Source organism: Anomaloglossus baeobatrachus, chromosome 11, assembly GCF_048569485.1.
Source record: "Anomaloglossus baeobatrachus isolate aAnoBae1 chromosome 11, aAnoBae1.hap1, whole genome shotgun sequence".
In the NCBI taxonomy this organism is placed as follows: Eukaryota; Metazoa; Chordata; class Amphibia; order Anura; family Aromobatidae; genus Anomaloglossus; species Anomaloglossus baeobatrachus.
Genome location: NC_134363.1, coordinates 24736004 through 24754937, shown reverse-complemented (window position 1 = coordinate 24754937; position 18934 = coordinate 24736004). Strand labels below are relative to the sequence as shown.

At 41.0% G+C, this 18934-nt stretch overlaps 1 protein-coding gene across 1 annotated transcript; it reads left to right on the top strand.

The window, feature by feature from the left end:
* Positions 1-2597: 2597 nt before the first annotated feature.
* Positions 2598-7952, top strand: LOC142256166 (formyl peptide receptor 2-like). The gene is made up of 3 exons (XM_075327706.1): positions 2598-2656; positions 4025-4546; positions 7454-7952. Exons 1-3 carry the CDS (start codon positions 2598-2600, stop codon positions 7908-7910), a joined length of 1038 nt encoding a protein of 345 aa, XP_075183821.1. The 3' UTR covers positions 7911-7952.
* Positions 7953-18934: the final 10982 nt, after the last annotated feature.

Genomic DNA, 18934 nt, shown 5'->3' with positions numbered 1-18934 from the left:
TATTAGTTTATATTACATTATTGCAGGATGTGTGTGGACCTTTTGAATTCAGGTGGGTAAATGGTGAGCCTGTCATGTGTTATGTACTCATATAGTGATAACTGACCCCCCTGGACCTGCTGTTGTGCGTCATTTATAGGCCTTAACTCATACACTGTGCGTCTCGTGTATCCGTGCGAGATGCACCTATATAGTGCTGTTTATCCCGCCTGACCTGGGTTTCTGGCGTCATTTATAGGTTACAGTTCAGACACTGTGCATTTTACTCATTATATGATGGGCTCCCAGTGCAAGCCTTATTAGTGTGCATGTCTTATGCTAAGCAGCCGCCCCTCCCCTCTAGTGTGGAGGTTGAGTGGCTGTGACATCAGCATCTTGCACCTCGGCTGCAGCCATCTTTATGAGGAAGGCTCACCACATTCTGTGTGTACACATATCATTTGTCTTGGCTCCTTTTCGGGGTCCAATGGCCCTGCCTTTGTGCTTAGCTTCACTCCGCTCCCCGGTTCGGTACCGGCGGGCCACCGTCTGACCCCGGTCCTACGGTTGCACGTTGATATCTATCTATCCATCTATCTATCTATCTATCTATCCATATATCTATTTATCATTTACTTTTAGATTTCTCATTTTATTATAGAACAGCAAGATATTATACCAGTACTGTGCTCCTTATTGGATTTATTTTCTCAAAGTTTATTTGGTTATGTTGAGTCTTTTCATTATTTTCAGAGAGGAACACGACCCTATAATCAGTGTGTGGAGAGGATTGTGCGGACAGATTCCCTTTCGGGCGTCTCCAGGTAGATATTGAGCTGATGGATTTGGGTGTTATGTCTCGTGTGATGAGTGATAATGATATAACTGTAGTAAGTCATTCCACAGCAGAACATGACGTCTTTATCAGCGGTGGATCCAACTCTCCTTGTAGACGTATTTGTGGCACATGATATAGGAAAATTTGTGGCAAATTGTCCCTGCACTGCCATATAAGATAATAAAATATTAATAATAATTAATTACTTAATTAATTAATATCTATATTTTCTTAATTTGCTCAATGCTAATATTTCTGGATGCTGTCAGTCATAAAGTACTATACAGTGTGCCGCTCATCTTCTTCCAGACGGCTTTATACTTTCCCCCATAGTGGTAATGATATAACTGTAGTAAGTTATTCCACAGCAGAACATGACGTCTTTATCAGTGGTGGATCCAACTCTCCTTGGAGACATATTTGCAGCACATGATATAGGTAGATTTGTGGCAAATTTTCCTTGCACTGCCATATAAAATAATAAAATATTAATATTTTCTACATTTTCCTTATTTTGCTCAATACCAATATGTCTGGATGCTGTCAGTCGCAAAGTACTATACACTGTGCAGCTCATCTTCCTCCAGCCGGCTTTATAATTTCCCCCATAATACTGTATAAGGTGGAGATAAATGTTATTAATGTATTTGTATATTGCTTCAGTCTACTCCACCATCATGTGACCGCAGTTCTGTCCTGCCGGATCACTCAGCGTCTTCTGTGTGGAGCGGAGGGCACTTTCAGTGTTAATTTATGAGACTCAGAATGGGGCAAGGAAAGCTGGAAACAGCAAAGACGGAGACTGGTCAGTGATGTAATATAATCTCTACACACATTACTACATTACTGATTGCTAACAAAGTGGTCAATAAAATACAAAAATAAACACTGTAGTGATCCTTTAAAGGGAACCTGTCACCAGATTTTGACATTCTCAACTAAAACTAGCACCTTAAGCAGTGCCTGTGCTGCATTCTATAAAGGTGCACATTACTCCCTGACCCCCCAGTAGCCCCCAATATTACCCTCATAAAATCTTCCACCATATGTAAATTGCCTGGTCCAGTTCCCTGGGCATCCTAATCCGCGCCTCTTGTCCCTCCTTTCCCCATACTTCTGTGCTGATTGACGTGGATGATGTCTAAGATGCCATCCATGTAGGTGGGCAAAATCTCCATATCCCCGTCTTGCGCAGGTGCACTTCATTCTGCCCTATTGTTGGCAGACCCGATAACATAGGTGCGCCTACGTGAACTGTCGGGTTCTCTGAGCAGGCATACGATTTTTCCTGGCGATGTGGATGACATCACCCGCTTGATTCACATTGCGAGGGAAAATCTAACGCCTATCTTTTCGGCTCTGCTCAAAATAGACCAGAGCGAAGTGCGCCTGCAGAGCCGAGAATATGGAGATTTTGCCCACCTACATGAATAACGTCCTAAACGTCATCCATGTCAATGAGCACAGAAGGATGGTGAAAGAAGGGACAGGAGATGCAGATTAGGACACCTAGGAAAGGACAACTTACATACGGAACAGAAGATTTTATAAAGGTTTTGTGGTGGCTAGAGGGGAGGTCGGGGGGTAACATGTACTTTTATTCAATGCAGCACCGGCGCTGCTTAAGGTGCTAGATTTTGTTTAGAAGGCCAAAATCTGGTGACAGGTTCCCTTTAATAAAATGATAGAACTTCTACTGCACAGACACGATGATTACATGATAGACTGTATCATTATTACTATTATTATTATTTCTTTTTCTTGTAGGTAAACCCTCAGAATGGACCCTGGAGATGACAATCTGACCACATCTAATACAACTCTGGACAACAATGACCGGTAAGTTTATTTTCCTAATTCTGTATTTTTTGTGAGATATCAGTGCAGACTCCATTCTTTTCTGTATCTAAGCCTCCACCCCGATTACATCAATATTCATAGGGATAAATCAGCTCCACCTGCAGCGCCATTATTCCTACCACAATGATGGAAACTCTTGATAACCCATCATACCCCTCTACACATCAGTGTCGTCCATCAGGTGTCAGTGGTGTCTGTGGAGCAGAGGATTCGGCTCTGCATTGTGGCTCCTGTATAATAACACAGATGTGACCGGAGCCGGACATAGACTTTCTCACTTGGTTCAGTTATTGGAAGTCACAGGGGTACAGCACACATTTTTTTAGCAAAAGATCCTATAGAAAGCAGCAGACATGTCCAGATCTGCTATATCCACAGCCGAACAAGTCCATCAATTCTGAATATGTCCTTCCTTAGGGGCTTTAGATTTTCTCTTTTTTAGGGGTTGTCTGGTTAAAATAAAAATAAGGGAGACCTGTCAATCTTCTGTGCTGCTCTGCCGGCCAGGGGGCAGCTCTGGACTAAACTCGTCCCAATCTATGGTCTTGTAACTACACTTTATATTAAATGTTGGAGAGGCTCAGAAAAAAGATATACCTGTCTGTAATTATACAGCCGGCTGTGCTCTACTGCAGCATCAATCCCCTGACACGTTCCCAGTATGACCATGGAATACTTACATTTTGGGGAAAGTTAAGGATGGAAATATCTGCGAGTACGAGCCATTGTGTATCACTCTGATCTCTGGATATAAGGTCATAGGAATTACAGCTTCACCCCATAATTATACTGAATAGCCATTTCAAATTACATTCTCTACCTGGCTTCTTTTATATGTGAGGGTTTATCTGGTTCATAGAGGATTAGGGTTATTATGGGAATCCTGTTTATGGGTTTCTTGTAGCCTATGTGCATTTTTTAATTGTTTATAATTTCTTGTCAGTTTTTTGCTTCATGTTGATAAGGTATCATATATTGTTACTCCCGGTCCTCTGTGCATACTTTATATCCTCTGCATAGCTGTAATGTAAAGTGTTAGCTCCGCTGGGGCAGGGTCAGGGCCGCCGGCTGCTTCAGCATCGCTGTACCGTGTATCACATCCCCTGCAGTCTCAGCACAGATGCACATTACGGATTGTGATGAGACCACAAGGGATTGTATTCACGGTACATTGCAGCTGAGGCACCTGGAGAACGTGCAGCCCCGAACAGTTACTAGAAGACCGGATTGGGGGCATCTCCCCTTCTACTCCCAACACCCCCTGCTATGGTGAACCCTGCAAGGTAGACATATATGAAAACATAAATTATGAGCTTTCCTAACATCTACCCCATCCTGTCTTCTCAGGTCTGACAATTACAATGATCCTCATTATTATGAAAGGATTATAAAGAAGATGTCAATTACACTTTTTAGCATTGTTTTTGCTCTCGGGATTATCGGTAATGGATTAGTCATCTGGATTGCCGGATTCAGGATGAAGAACATAGTCAGTGCCGTGTGGTTCCTCCACCTGGCCATCGCGGACTTCCTGTGCTGTGCGTCTCTGCCTCTGAGAATTCATGAGTGGGTTGTATATTTCTCATTCGGGTCATACAGCGTTTCCTCAATAATTGCAACTTGCACAGCAAACATTTTTCTCTTTAATATAAACATGACCGCTAGTGTTCTCCTCCTGATGGCCATGAGTATTGACCGCTGGGTGTCCGTCATGTGGCCATTCTGGGCCAAAGTCCATAGAACCTGTAATGTGGTGAGAATCTCTGCAGCGATCATCTGGGGGCTGAGCCTCATTGTAGCGGGTGTACTGTATTGCATGTATGACAACCGGATAGGTTATCTAGGGGAATGGTGTATATATTATAAACATCTCCTGCTGCACTTTCTTATGGTGGTCTCCAACTCTCTCACACCCCCCGCCCTAGTAACAAGCATGGTGGAGGAGTTGGTTTGCTCCTGTCCGACCAATGCTCCTTTACACCAATTCCTCTACCACCCTCTGTCACGCTCCCCTCTTTTGAGGTGCACTCCGTACGCATCTACGCCCCCTCCAACCTTCAACTGGCTGTCATTTACCGCCCTCCAGGGCCAGCCACTGCCTTTTTTGACCATTTCACCACCTGGCTACTACACTTCCTTTCCACCGACATCCCCACCATCATTATGGGTGATTTCAATATCCCCATTGACACTTCCCACTCATCTGTCTCCAAACTTCTAACACTCGCTTCCTCCTTCAGCCTCACCCAATGGTCTTCTGCAGCTACTCACAAAGATGGCCACACGCTGGACCTCATCTTCACTCGCCTCTGTTCCCTATCTAACCTCTCTAACTCACCTCTCCCCCTGTCTGACCACAACCTACTCACATTCTCTTCCCTCTCTTCTCCAAGTATGCAACCCCCCCTCCACAAATTTTCATACCCTCGCAGAAATATCAAACACATTGATTTACACGCCCTTTCTCAGTCCCTTCTCCCCCTCACAGACATTGCATTTCTACATGATGCAGATGCCGCTGCAACTTTATACAACACTACAATCTCTGCAGCTCTCGAATCAGCTGCCCCCCTCACACACACCAAAACCCGCACAATCAACAGGCAACCCTGGCACACAAGGCAGACTAAAGAACTTAGACGGGCTTCCAGAATTGCTGAGCGCAGATGGAAGAGGTCTCATTCCACTGAGCACTTCATTGCATATAAAGAGTCCCTCACCACTTTCAAGTCCACACTCACTGCTGCAAAACAAACCTACTTCTCATCCCTCATATCTTCTTTCTCTCACAACCCTAAACAGCTATTCAACACTTTCAATTCTCTCCTCCGTCCTCCGGCACCACCTCCCTCTCCTCTCATCTCAGCTGAAGACTTTGCCTCTTTCTTCAAGCAGAAGATTGACAACATCAGAGCAAGCTTTGGCCCACAATCACCACAGCCCCTCATCATAGCTACTCATCCCTCTTCCTCCAAATCCAGCTTCTCCACCATGACAGAAAACAATCTCTCCACTCTACTCTCAAGATCACATCTAACCACCTGTGCACTGGACCCGCTCCCATCGCACCTCATCCCCAACATCACCGCAGTCCTCATCCCAGCCCTAACCCATCTCTTCAACCTATCACTAGCAAGTGGTGTATTCCCTTCATGCTTTAAACATGCCTCTATTACACCCATCCTCAAAAAGCCCTCCCTTGACCCATCCTCTGTGTCAAACTATCGCCCCATATCCCTTCTCCCCTATGCCTCAAAACTACTGGAACAGCATGTCCATCTTGAATTGTCCTCATACCTCTCCTCCTGCTCCCTCTTTGACCGGCTTCAATCTGGCTTCCGACCACATCATTCTACCGAAACTGCCCTAACCAAAGTCACCAATGATCTACTAACCGCCAAAGCCAAGCGACACTACTCTATCCTCCTCCTCCTGGACCTGTCCTCTGCCTTCGACACAGTAGACCATTCCCTCCTACTACAGATTCTCTCATCTCTGGGCATCACAGACTTGGCCCTATCTTGGATCTCCTCATACCTAACCGACCGAACTTTCAGCGTCTCCCATTCTCACACCACTTCCTCAGCTCGCCCCCTATCTGTCGGTGTCCCTCAAGGCTCAGTTCTTGGACCCCTGCTGTTCTCCATCTATACCTTCGGCTTGGGACAGCTCATAGAGTCCCACGGCTTCCAGTATCATCTCTATGCCGATGACACACAGATCTACCTCTCTGGACCTGACATTACCTCTCTACTAACCAAAATACCACAATGTTTGTCTGCTATTTCATCCTTCTTCTCTGCACGATTCCTAAAACTTAACATGGACAAAACAGAGTTTATTGTCTTTCCTCCTCCTCACTCACCTCCTCCAACAAGCCTTTCCATCAAACTTGATGGTTGCTCACTTACCCCAGTCTCACAAGCTCGTTGCCTTGGAGTAACCCTCGACTCTGCTCTATCCTTCAAGCCACACATCCAAGCCCTCTTCAACTCATGCCGATTACAACTCAAAAATATCTCCCGGATCCGTGCTTTTCTTAACCAAGAATCTTCAAAAACATTAGTGCATGCCCTCATCATCTCCCGCCTCGACCACTGCAACCTCCTGCTCTCTGGCCTCCCTTCCAACACTCTTGCACCCCTCCAATCTATCCTAAACTCTGCGGCCCGCTTAATCCACCTCTCCCCTCGCTACTCCCCAGCCTCGCCACTCTGCCAATCCCTTCACTGGCTTCCCATCGCCCAACGACTCCAGTTCAAAACATTAACCATGACATACAAAGCCATGCACAACCCGTCTCCTCCCTACATCTGTGACCTAGTCTCCCAGTACCTACCTGCACGCAACCTTAGATCCTCACAAGATCTCCTTCTCTGCTCCTCTCTTATTTCCTCTTCCCACAATCGTGTACAAGATTTCTCCCGTGCATCCCCCATACTCTGGAACGCTCTACCTCAGCACATCAGACTCTCCACTACCGTGGAAAGCTTCAAGAGGAACCTCAAGACCCACCTCTTCCAACAAGCCTACAACCTACAATAGCCCTCAGCCCAGTAGACCACTGCGCAACCAGCTCTGTCCTCACCTATTGTACCATCACCCATTCCCTGTAGACTGTGAGCCCTCGCGGGCAGGGTCCTCTCTCCTCCTATACCAGTCTGTCTTGTACTGTTAATGATTGTTGTACGTATACCCTCTTTCACTTGTAAAGCGCCATGGAATAAATGGCGCTATAATAATAAATAATAATAATAATAATAATAATAATCTAATGCCTTATCACCGAGAGTCACATGAGACCATGCAGCTGATCAGATTAGTTATAATGTGTGTGATCCCTTTTCTCATCATCGTCACCTCTTACGTCACCATTTTCTACAAGATTAGAAAAAGTAAAAGATCCCAGAGATCTCAGAGATCCTCCAGGATCATCACCGCTGTTATATCGTGTTTCTTCATCTGCTGGTTTCCATATTACATCTGCCCACTGATACCCGGGTATCATGATCTACATGACTTTCAATTCCAGATATTACACACCCTTATTTTCACCCTGGCTTGTCTTAACAGCTGCATGAATCCAATCATTTATGTGTTTATGGGACCGGGTTTCCGACAAGGATTCTTCAGATCCATCCCCTCCAAAGTAGAAAGAGCCTTAAGTGAACATCCTAATGACCTGTACAGAGAAGGAGAAGATGCGGGAAATACTCGCACTACTGATGTGTAATATATATTCCTACTATCTCCTGTATGTGACACCTATTAACCCCTTGGAGATTTGTCAATTTTTAATTTTTGTCACTTTCTTTCCTTCCTCCTCTCATTCAAGAACCAGAACATTTTATTTTCCATCCTCACAACCTAATGAGGGATTGTTTTTTTTGTAGTATAAATTCTCATTTTTAAAGTTATCCTTCATTTTGCCATATAATGTGCTGAAAATAGATGAAAATAAATCTTAAATTAAGTGAAATGGTTAAAAAAAATCTGTAATTCCTCCATATTTCTTTGGGTTTAGTTTTTACTGTATTATTACCCGGCAGTGCGATTTCCCCGGACATTACATCCATGGTGACTACAGATGAGCGGATCGATCTACGGGGGATGGAATTAGTGTCAAATTTCCATGAATTCACTTGAATTTAACCCCTTCACGGTCTCGCCTTTTTCCTCTTTTTCACTTTTATTTTTGCCTCCTTTTCTTCCAAGAGCCATGTCTTTTTAATGTTGTGTCAATATGGCCATATGAGGGCTTGTTTTATATGGGACGAGCTGTACTTTTGAATGTCTCCATTCATTTTACCATATAGTGTACTATAAAATGGGTAAAAATTGTGTTGAAAAAAAAGGGCAATTATACATTTGTTTTTTATTATTAATTACCATGTTCACTATGTAGTAAAACTAATCAGGCAATGATTCCCTAAGTCAGTACAAGATATCAAACATGTATGGATTTTTTATAAAGTTGGTGATATAAATATAGAAATTTTCCCCACCAAAAAATAATGCGGCATTTGTCGTTATTTTCCAAGACCAGTAATGTTCTCCCTTTTCGGGATCTGGGGCAGTGATTACTTATTTTGTGAGGAATATCTGATTTTTTTTCACGATTATCATTTTTGAGCCAGCATTCACTTTGGATATACCAGTACATACAAAGTTATAAAGGGGTTAATGAGAACTAGTAATAGGAGGAGGATAGAGGTAGTAGTCTGCTCTGCTGGTAATGGAATCAAGAAATCTGGAGACTGCATTCAGGATAGGACAATGCAGTTTATTCTCTTCACGTTTCGATGCTTAAACAGATTCTTCATCAGGTTCTCCTGATCCGATCCTGAATACGAGCTCTGGATTTCTTGATTCTATTACCAACAGTTGAAACTACTACTCCTATCCGTCTACTATTTAATTTCCATGGTGGGATTTCCCTACCAGAGCGTTCTGCAGCAGATGTCATACTTTGCCTTCTCAGTTGTGGGTTATACAACCCCAATAGGTGAGCAATTCCCTTACTCCTCTCCTGGATTATTCTCCGGCGGATAATACCCTATTGCTCTTGGTGTTCCCTTCTCTTAATAAGAAAAATTTAATTTACATTTTATCCAATCTCTGAATAAAGTATTATATAATCTCAGTGAAACATTACCCCTTAGTCCTGGAGAAGTAGTGGGCAGCCGGAGGTCTCTGACGTCGCTCCAGATACAGAATTATTTCTTATCATGTATCCATGTGTTTTATAATTTCTTCCTCTGCTTTCAGTTCAGCTTTTAAGTCCAGCATCGCCCGGTGTTTCCTCTGTGACCCTTTATAGACCCTCGTGAAATTGTTCCTCTTATTTCCCCAAAAATTTAATAGGTGATGAAAATGATCAATTTACCCCAAAATGATATCAATAAAATTGTCAGCTCACTGCACAAAATACAAGGTTCCCATCAAAGTTATTACCGACCTAATTGTTCTGATCTGGAGAATCCTGTTTTCGGATCATTTTTGCTATATATCGATCACCGCAAAAAAAAAAATACCCCAAAACATATTGAATATTATTTCTTTTACACCACTTATATTGTTTTTCCTTTACATTAAATTCTACAATTAATGTTGTCGGCTAAAACTAAAAGTCGTTCAACAAAATAAGAAAGATCTTGATCCACAAAAACATGTTTCATTGATGGAAAAATAAAATGTTCTGGCTTTTTGAAGAAGGAAAGGAAAAAACAAAAACTCAAAAACACAAAATCCAATGTTCTTGATGGAGATAACAGATGTGACAATGTCTATTATGATTAGTTTTTAATTTCACAATTTTTAAAAAGGAAAAAGGTGAATTTTAATGTTTTATTTAAAATTAAAATGGTTTATTTTATTCCCTTAGTTTAGATTTCGCTACATAATGTGATCCTGTGATGACTTATTCTTTGCACTGCGATCACATAGTATTACAGGATATTGGAGAAATCTCTTCTGAAGATCAAACAGTGACTGATCCTCTCAGAGAAGCAATATGGCTGCGATGGCGAGTGACATCCCATAATCATGTCACCTGGGAAGGATTCACTGCACTAAATGCCAAAGTCACAGACCACACATTTGTATATATATATATATATATATATATATATACTGGTTTATAAATATATGATAACTAATATAATTATGGATATAACATTCTGTATAAAGTTGTCTTTCTTCTAGAGGTAATATCATCTCAGACATTTATACATTATTCACAGGACGGGGGACCCCAAATTCCAGTGTAGATGTTGGTCCCGAGGTCGGACGTATCCTGCACCATGAGAATATGACACTATCTATATATGTTACATGCTTTGTTGCTCTCGTGTTATAATGTTCTACCAGATATAATCTTATGTACCTGTAATCTGAAATGTATTTCATGAAAGTCAAAAATAATATCATGAGCAAATGTATCAAATATATAAATAAGTTGCAAGTATAAAAATATCATAATAAAGAAAAGTCAACAATAAAAAGTCATAATGAATATCGAAGTCGACTTTATAACCTGACAATGTAAAAAGTCTAATATTTTTTTATGTAATTTCCATTCTACATTATGTACTGATGGATGTGATAATTAATAAAAAATAAATAGATTAAGCTAACTTTGAATTCTTCTGTTCACATGAATATACCTGGAAATTTAATTAGTTGAGAGTTTATTCACCGAGAGTGTAATGTCTTTTATTACCCTATAAACAAAGAAAATTCAAGTGGGACTCACTAATGTAAGAGAATATTCTTTATTTCTTAAATGATAAAATCCATCAGATGACAGCTGTTTCGCTACACAATGAGCTTCATCAGGTCCCCACCAGAGCAACTTCCTTACCCTACAAATATATCAGTGGAACAAGCCATTTCCAGAATACATTATTAGACATTTCAAATTATGATGAATTCTCTTTCCCTGATGAAGCAACTTTACTACACTCACAAGATGTATGCTGGGAATGACTGTGGATTGGGGAAGCAGTGAATATGCATGAGAGCTAATGATCAGACCAAGAAGTAGACTTAATTGCTTTCTTTGCAGCCCCCTACTTCTTACTAACACCAGCCCCTTCTAAACCTTACTAACACATACATTTTTCCTCCCATTCAATTCAATAGTGTTTGGATATGTTTGTCACACTGTTCAGTAAACACTGGTAAAATTGACGAACACAAACTGAACTCAACAATCTCAATTTGTGACTGAGTAGTTAATTGTTATCAACTGTTATTAATAAAGTCAGTTAAATGGCAAAACAGGCAGCTAGAAGGAAAAAACATCCAACATGTACAGGGTTACACTATGAGTACGGAAAAGAGACAATAAAGTTATATGGTGGGTACCATAGAAGATAGAAACTTCTCCTGTCCTCATGTTCAGCTCAGTATGCAGAGAAGAAGTCACTCGCTGCTGTCTGTACAATGGTGGAAGATCATACAGCAGATATCTGTACTGACTCCAGGTATGCTTTTGGAGTGGCACATGACTTTCCTGGAAGAGCAGGTATTTCATTGGACACTCAGATAAGTCCATACGCCAGCGGTCACCAACTTTTCTTTCTCACATGTCAACTGATTTGAACAGCTGACATGTGCGGCTATCAGGCGCAGGCGGATTCTCAATTCACCTGTGCCTGTTAACCCCTTAGATCAAAATGTCACATTTATATGGCCGCAATGGGAAAATTGCCTTAACTGCCACCATTGGAGGCCCTGTGATGGGATTACGTGTAGCCGATGGTTGCCATGGTAGCACAGGGTCATGTGATGACTCCTTTCGCTATCATGACTCACTTCCTCTTACAGCCGGCAGAGAGAAAAGTAGCCTTTCTCCTGGTCTGAGCTCTGCAGCTATGATCAGGAGAGATGAACAAGTGATCAGACTGCTGATCTTTCTAGCCCCCTAGGAGGACTAATAAAGTAAAAAATAGTTTAGAAAAAGTTTTAAAAAATTTAAAAAATATAAAAAGCCTAAAAGTTCAATTCCCTTCCCCATTTGTCCCATTGAAATGTAAAGGATTAAAAAAATATATATTTATACATATATTTCGTATTGCCGTGTTCAAAAATGCCCGATCTATCAAAATATAAAATCACTTAATCTGATTGGCAAACGTAGCGGAAAAAAAAATTGCAAGCGCCAAAATTACAATTTTTTGGTTGCTTCAAACTTTGCGCAAAATGCAATAACAGGCAATCAAGATGTAACATTTTCGCAAAAATAGTATCATTAAAAACATCAGCTTGGAACGCAAAAAAAAAAGAAATCACTGAGTCCCCTATACCGAAAAAATGAGAACGCTATGGGTTTTGTAAAATGGCATAAAAAATGCGCCACTTTTTTTGGACAAAACTTAAGAATGTTTTTAACCCTTTAGATAAAAGTAAACCTATACATGTTTAGTGTCTGTGAACTTGTACCGACCTGAGGCATCACAGCCATGCATCAGTTTTACCATATAGTGAACACAGTGAATAAAATATCCCCAAAAACATTGCACTTTTTTTGCACTTTTTCCGCACTTTAAATTTTTTGGCCATTTTCCAGTATATTACATGGTAGAACTCTTTATTTAATTTAAATGTACATCTTGTCCTACAAAAAATAAGTTCTCATATGGCAAGACTGATGGAAAAATAAAACAGTTACGGCTCTGGGAAGAAGGGAGCAAAAAAAACCAAAACAGAAACACGGACAAAGAAAGTGATGTGGTTTGGTAGATTCCCATGTGTTTCCAGTAGTATTAGGCTCCTTCTGGACAATGAATTATGTGGATTTTGCTTGAGTAAAAAAATGTACTTAAAACAGTATTATTCTTAGTAATAGTTGTTTCCGCTGTGCATTTTTATCACTACATCAAATCAATAAAATTATTCCACTCTCTCGGCTTCTATAGCGGATAATGGTCCTTGTTCCCCAGACACAAATTCTTACTTATGATACAATATAGGTGATGGAGACCGAGGATCTATCTGCTGAGCAGGATACAAGCCAGATCTGCCGACCACAGAAGAAACCTTACCTCCAGCCTTACCGGTCATAATGTGGCATATAACTATGATTCGATGCCAAGTAACATCAGATACATCATTCACTGTAATATCTGGTCCCGTCCGCATGTGACTGCACAGAAAGATAACTGTGAACATTTCTCTGACTAATCAGATTCAATCTCAACATCCGGACACTTGATTTTGTATATTAAGCCGATCTATATAAAGTCACATTATTTATTTCTTCTTTGGTTATTTCTTTGGATAACATGATACATTGTATCTTCTGCAGAAGGGAATAATCTGAGAAATGACGAGGTAAGTGACTGAAAATCTCTTGATGCCCCTAAATAAAAGCAGGACTGACAAGGTGCCTCCAGAACTTACATTATTAGTAAATTGAGTCCCCCTGTGTGTAATTTAGTCTGAGGTTTGTCTAAGAATATGAAGGATCCGGCAGCATCAGGAGATTCATGAGGTCACAATTTTCACATTTTTTTGAGGTTCCAATTTTCAAATTCTTTAATTTGTAAGTAATTAGAAAACTATGTATCAATTACACTTCACAAATACTTGTTGCTTAGTGTTGTTATATTACATAAAATCCAAATAAAATACATTTAAATTTCTGAGTGTATCATGAAAAATGTGGAAAAGTTAAAATAGTCTAAATACTTGTTCAAGGCACTGCACATGGATTCATTGATGTTAGTTCATTCTATACAATAATACTATTCTGCATGATTTGGCTCTAGTTTCTTTTAATAGTTTTTTTGCACACATGCAATAACTATACATTTGATCTCCATGATTTTCCTTTGCTGTCTGTCAACTTTTTATTGAAATATAATTGTTTTTCTTTTGTTTCTGAATTATATCTTTAACTATCTGGAACATTGATAGAAACTACATTCCTCTCTTCGATCACCCATATCTACATGGCCTAGTGGGAATTTAGAGAGTTACACAAAATGGACAATTCCCTGGAGGAACTGACTGTATTAACCCCTTCAGCCCCCGGGCACTTTCCGTTTTTGCTCCTTTTATTCCGAGAGCCGTAACTTTTTTATTTTTCCGTCACTCTTGCCATATGAGGGCTTGTTTTTTGCGGGACAAGTTGTACTTTTAAAAGAAACCATAGGTTTTACCATATACTGTACTGGAAAACAGCAAAAAAATTCCAAGTGTGGAAAAACTGCCAAAAAAGTGTGATCGCACAATAGTTTTTGGGATGTTTTATTCACCGTGTTCACTATATGATAAAACTGATGTATCCATGTGATTCCTCAGGTCGGTTCGAGTTTGTAGACACCAAACATGTATAGGTTTACTTGTATCTAAGGGGTTAAAAAAAAATCACAAGTTTGTCGAATAAATGTGGCGCACGTTTTGCGCCATTTTCCGAAACACGTAGTGTTCTTATTTTTTGGGATTTATGGCTCAGTCATCGTTTATGTTTTGCGCCTCGAGCTAACGTTTATAATGGTACAATTTTTGCACAGATGCTACGTTCTTATCGCCTCTTATTGCATTTTGCATAAAACTTGTGGCGACCAAAAAATGTAATTTTGGCGTTTGGAATTTTTTAGCCACTACGCCGTTTACTAATCAGATTAATTGATTTTATATTTTGATAGATCGGGCATTTCTGAACGCGGCGATACCAAACATGTGTATATTTATTTATTTTTTAACCCTTTAATTTTCAATGGGGGTAAAGGGGGGTGATTTGAACTTTTAGGTTTTTTTTTTTTTTATTTTTTAAAACTTTTTTTTTACTTTTTTTTTTTATTTTACTAGTCCCCCTAGGGGGCTATAGCGATCAGCAATCCGATTGCTATTATCTATCTGCTGATCACAGCAATACAGCTGTAAACAGCAGATTCAGTCACTTTGAATTTCCCTCTTCTCTCGGCCGAGGGAAAATGAAAGTGAAACATCAAAGCTGCAGGCTTCATCACATGACCCTGTGCTACGATGGCAACCACCGATAGTCACGTGATAACACACGTGACTTCCGGTGGGGGCGGCGGTAAGTAAAAAACATGGCCGCGCGCATTTAGATCTTGCTGCCAGACTTTGGCAGCAAGATTTAAGGGGTTAATGGCCGCGGGTGGAAGCGATTCCACCCGCGGCTAGCAGGCACATATGTCAGCTGTTGAAAGCAGCTGATATGTGTGCCGATCCACGCCGCCTGCCCGCGGCAGGGGGCGGGGCTTAACGGGACACGATCCTGGACGGATAGATCCGTCCAAGGTCGTGAAGGGGTTAAACTCCTTGGCATGTTATGCCCTGTTGCTTATCCTACCAATTTTTTTTTTTTTTTAAATAAGCTGTTGGGAGCTGTTGGGAGTACCTTGTGATGCTTAGCTACATGATGTCCGAACCACTACACCCTAGGGGAACTGAATGTATTAAACTCTTTGGCATGTTATGCCCTGTTGCAAATCCTACCAATTTTTTGAAAAATAAACTGTTAGGAGCCGTTGGGAATAACTTCTGATGCTGTGCTACACGGTCTTTGAACCATCCCCCCTGGGAAAACTTAAATTTTTTAAATCCTTGGACTAAAGCCTGAGTTCCAGAGTGAAACAGCTGCCACTTCCACGGTGCTGCATGCTTCACAAACTGTGTTCTATTCTGCAGGCGATGATGCCTCCTGCTCCCAACCTGCTTTTGGTCAGATGCAATCATCATCAATGACATCAGCTTCGATGTCCCAGCGTGGCGTTCATTTGTCCATAAAACATGCATTTCTGAATCATTTGAGTAGAAGTTGAATAGAGGGCCTGTGGTGTTGGAGCCGGTGGTGTTGGTGCAGGGGGAGTAGGGCAAGGCCAACACCCAAATGGCAACATTGGCAATTGCACTGTAAAGTGTTATGGAGTACGTATTCCAACTTTCACACTAATGATATAGGGGACACAGTGAGAGCCCTAAGAAGTCTGAGATTTTAGGACAGCCAGTGGCCCTTTCTGCATTTGAGTAGAAGGCCACTGGAGCCGGAGGTGCTGGTGGAGGAGGAGGAAGGCAAGGTCAACATCCCAATGGGCACATTGTAGCTGACCTTTTAAAGTGCTGTCACATATGTCCCAAAAAAGGAGGTGTGAGACAGACACCAATATAATGTATGAGTTACAGCCCTTTCTAATCAAAAAAGGAAAAATGTAAAAAACAAAATGTGTGAACATATGCTAAAGTGTTTTTTTTTGGGAGGTCGTGGCTTGATTTGACGTTTTATTACATTTATTAGGCACTAGAAACTGTTTCTTAGCAGTTTCCCCTCTTTTACTTTGGATTGAGAGCTGTTCTGGTGACTACGTAAACGCCACGTGCTGCTTTGACCACGTTATTCAAAGACACCAGAAATGCAGTCAGGCACCTTCTACAGGCTGTGCCCATACTGTTTCAGCCTTTTTCTATCCATTTCAGCTTTTTCCTCAGTCACCACAGGTCACCGACAGGTTCAATGTAAAATTATTTGAGTTTCTCATAGACTTACATTGGGGGACGAATATTCCCAAATACTCAAATAGCGGCGAGGTATTCGCCAGATATCCATTGAAGCTAATAATAGGGTATTCGATCATCCTTATTAATTAGTACTAAAGCATTGTAATGTCTTATTGTGTGGCATATCCCGCGCTATATGGTATAAAACGTAAACTTAGTACTGGCCACACACACTACTATGCGTATTCTGTAATTGAGGGGTTTGATAGCAGTATAATTCAGAGTTTCTGTTTAAGAAACTTACAAACTCGGTGGGAAAAAGTACAGTGACTGGTGAGAACCCACAACTATCAAACAATACTGCCTTCTTATCATCGCAGAGTATCACTAACATCCAATGGAAACCGGTTTGACACGCGGCGTCTGTATTCACGATGTATACAGCAGGTCTCTGAGCCACTCTATATGATGATAAAAAAATCACAAGGATATACACCAGGAAATATAGGTTCTGTATAGTGATTGGACTATAACAGGTTTGTGAGTTACAGGGTATCCATAATTAGATTTATTCAAATAACACTTCTCTTCTGTGATTGATTTCAAGTATAGTTGACTTGAGGGCATATACGGTCATATATACAATGTGTGGCATAGGTAGCGCAAACCACACTTTAACATGCAGGTTACCTGTTTTAACGAGTGAGAAATGGCCTCCTGGCTCTTGGTCGGGGAATAAATCAAATGCTAATTAAGTGACTCCACCCATAAATTATCAAACTTTTGCTTCCAAGATAATTGGGCACGAGCCATATACTCTCTGACATCTAAATAAACATTGAAATTAGGTTGGTATGGCCGAACTGGTATCTGCTAACTAGAGATGAGTGAACCTTTGGAGGTTTGGTTAGCCAGTAACCTTCAAATTTTAGATAGGGTTCGGTTTGTGACCCTGACTGAAACAGAACCTCAATGGAAGTCAGTAATTAGGCAGTTTGTCTTTCCGCCCACATACAGCCAGCCATAAGTAATCACGTCCAGGGGCGGCTGGGTGAGTTTATTCAATTTATTTTGTTTGTGTGTGAACAATGCATCTAATCACGCTGATTTTACCCCAAATGTGAGCCATTAAGACACTGAACGCAGCTTGCTGAGCATCACTCTTACCCAAGCACAGCACTGCTCACTTCAGTGGTTTGCCTCATAACTCACACGAACTTCATACCCGAACCTTCATTCTTTGGAAGTCGGTTTTCGAACCGGACCTCAAAGTATAGACCTCAGGTTCACTCATCTCTACTGCTGACCATCCAGGTAAAGAATCGGGTGGTTTACATTATAATGATTAAAGCACAAAAGATTTTTATATATAAACCACTAAATGCTTCATCATTTACAAAGCCTAATATAATTGTTGTTGGACTTTGGCCTAAGAAGAGGTTCTCCTGGTTTGGAATTTGCATACCAGCCGGTATGCTGTATACTTTCATGTATGCCCTATCAATAGCTCATTTGGCTGTTGTGGATAGTAGGGCCTAACTGTGACCTATTTGGACAGCTGGAGAAACTTGCAATGTTTACATGCAGTGCTGGACAAAAGTATTGGCACCCCTGCAATTCTGTCAGAGAATATTCAGTTTCTTCCTGAAAATGATTGCAATCACAAATTCTTTGGTATTAATATCTTCGTTTATTTTGCTTGCAATGAAAAAACACAAAAGAGAATGAAACAAAAATCAAATCATTGATCATTTTACACAAAACTCCAAAAATGGGCCAGACAAAAGTATTGGCACCCTTAGCCTACTACTTGGTTGTACAACCTTTAGCCAAAATAACTGCGAACAACCGCTTACGGTAACCATCAATGAGTTTCTTACAATGCTCTGCTGGAATTTTAGACCATTCTTTTTTGGCAAACTGCTCCAGGTCCCTGAGATTTGAAGGGTGCCTTCTCCAAACTGCCATTGTGAGATCTCTCCACAGGTGTTCTATGGGGTTCAGGTCTGGACTCATTGCTGGCCACTTTAGTAGTCTCTAGTGCTTCCTTTCAAACCATTTTCTAGTGTTTTTGAAGTGTGTTTTGGTCATTGTCCTGCTGGAAGACCCATGACCTCTGAGGGAGACCCAGCTTTCTCACACTGGGCCCTACATTATGCTGAAAAATTTGTTGGTAGTCTTCAAACTTTATAATGTCATGCACAGAGTGAAGCAGTCCAGTGCCAGAGGCAGCAAAGCAACCCCAAAACATCAGGGAACCTCCACCATGTTTGCCTGTAGGGACCG

Excerpts from the sequence above, each read along its gene's own strand:
- LOC142256166 (XM_075327706.1), top strand. The coding sequence starts at position 2,598 with ATGGACCCTGGAGATGACAATCTGACCACATCTAATACAACTCTGGAC. Across the intron at positions 2,657-4,024 it reads ACTCTGGACAACAATGACCG|GTCTGACAATTACAATGATC; the intron begins GTAAGTTTATTT and ends CTGTCTTCTCAG. Across the intron at positions 4,547-7,453 it reads TGGTGTATATATTATAAACA|GCCTTATCACCGAGAGTCAC; the intron begins TCTCCTGCTGCA and ends TAATAATCTAAT.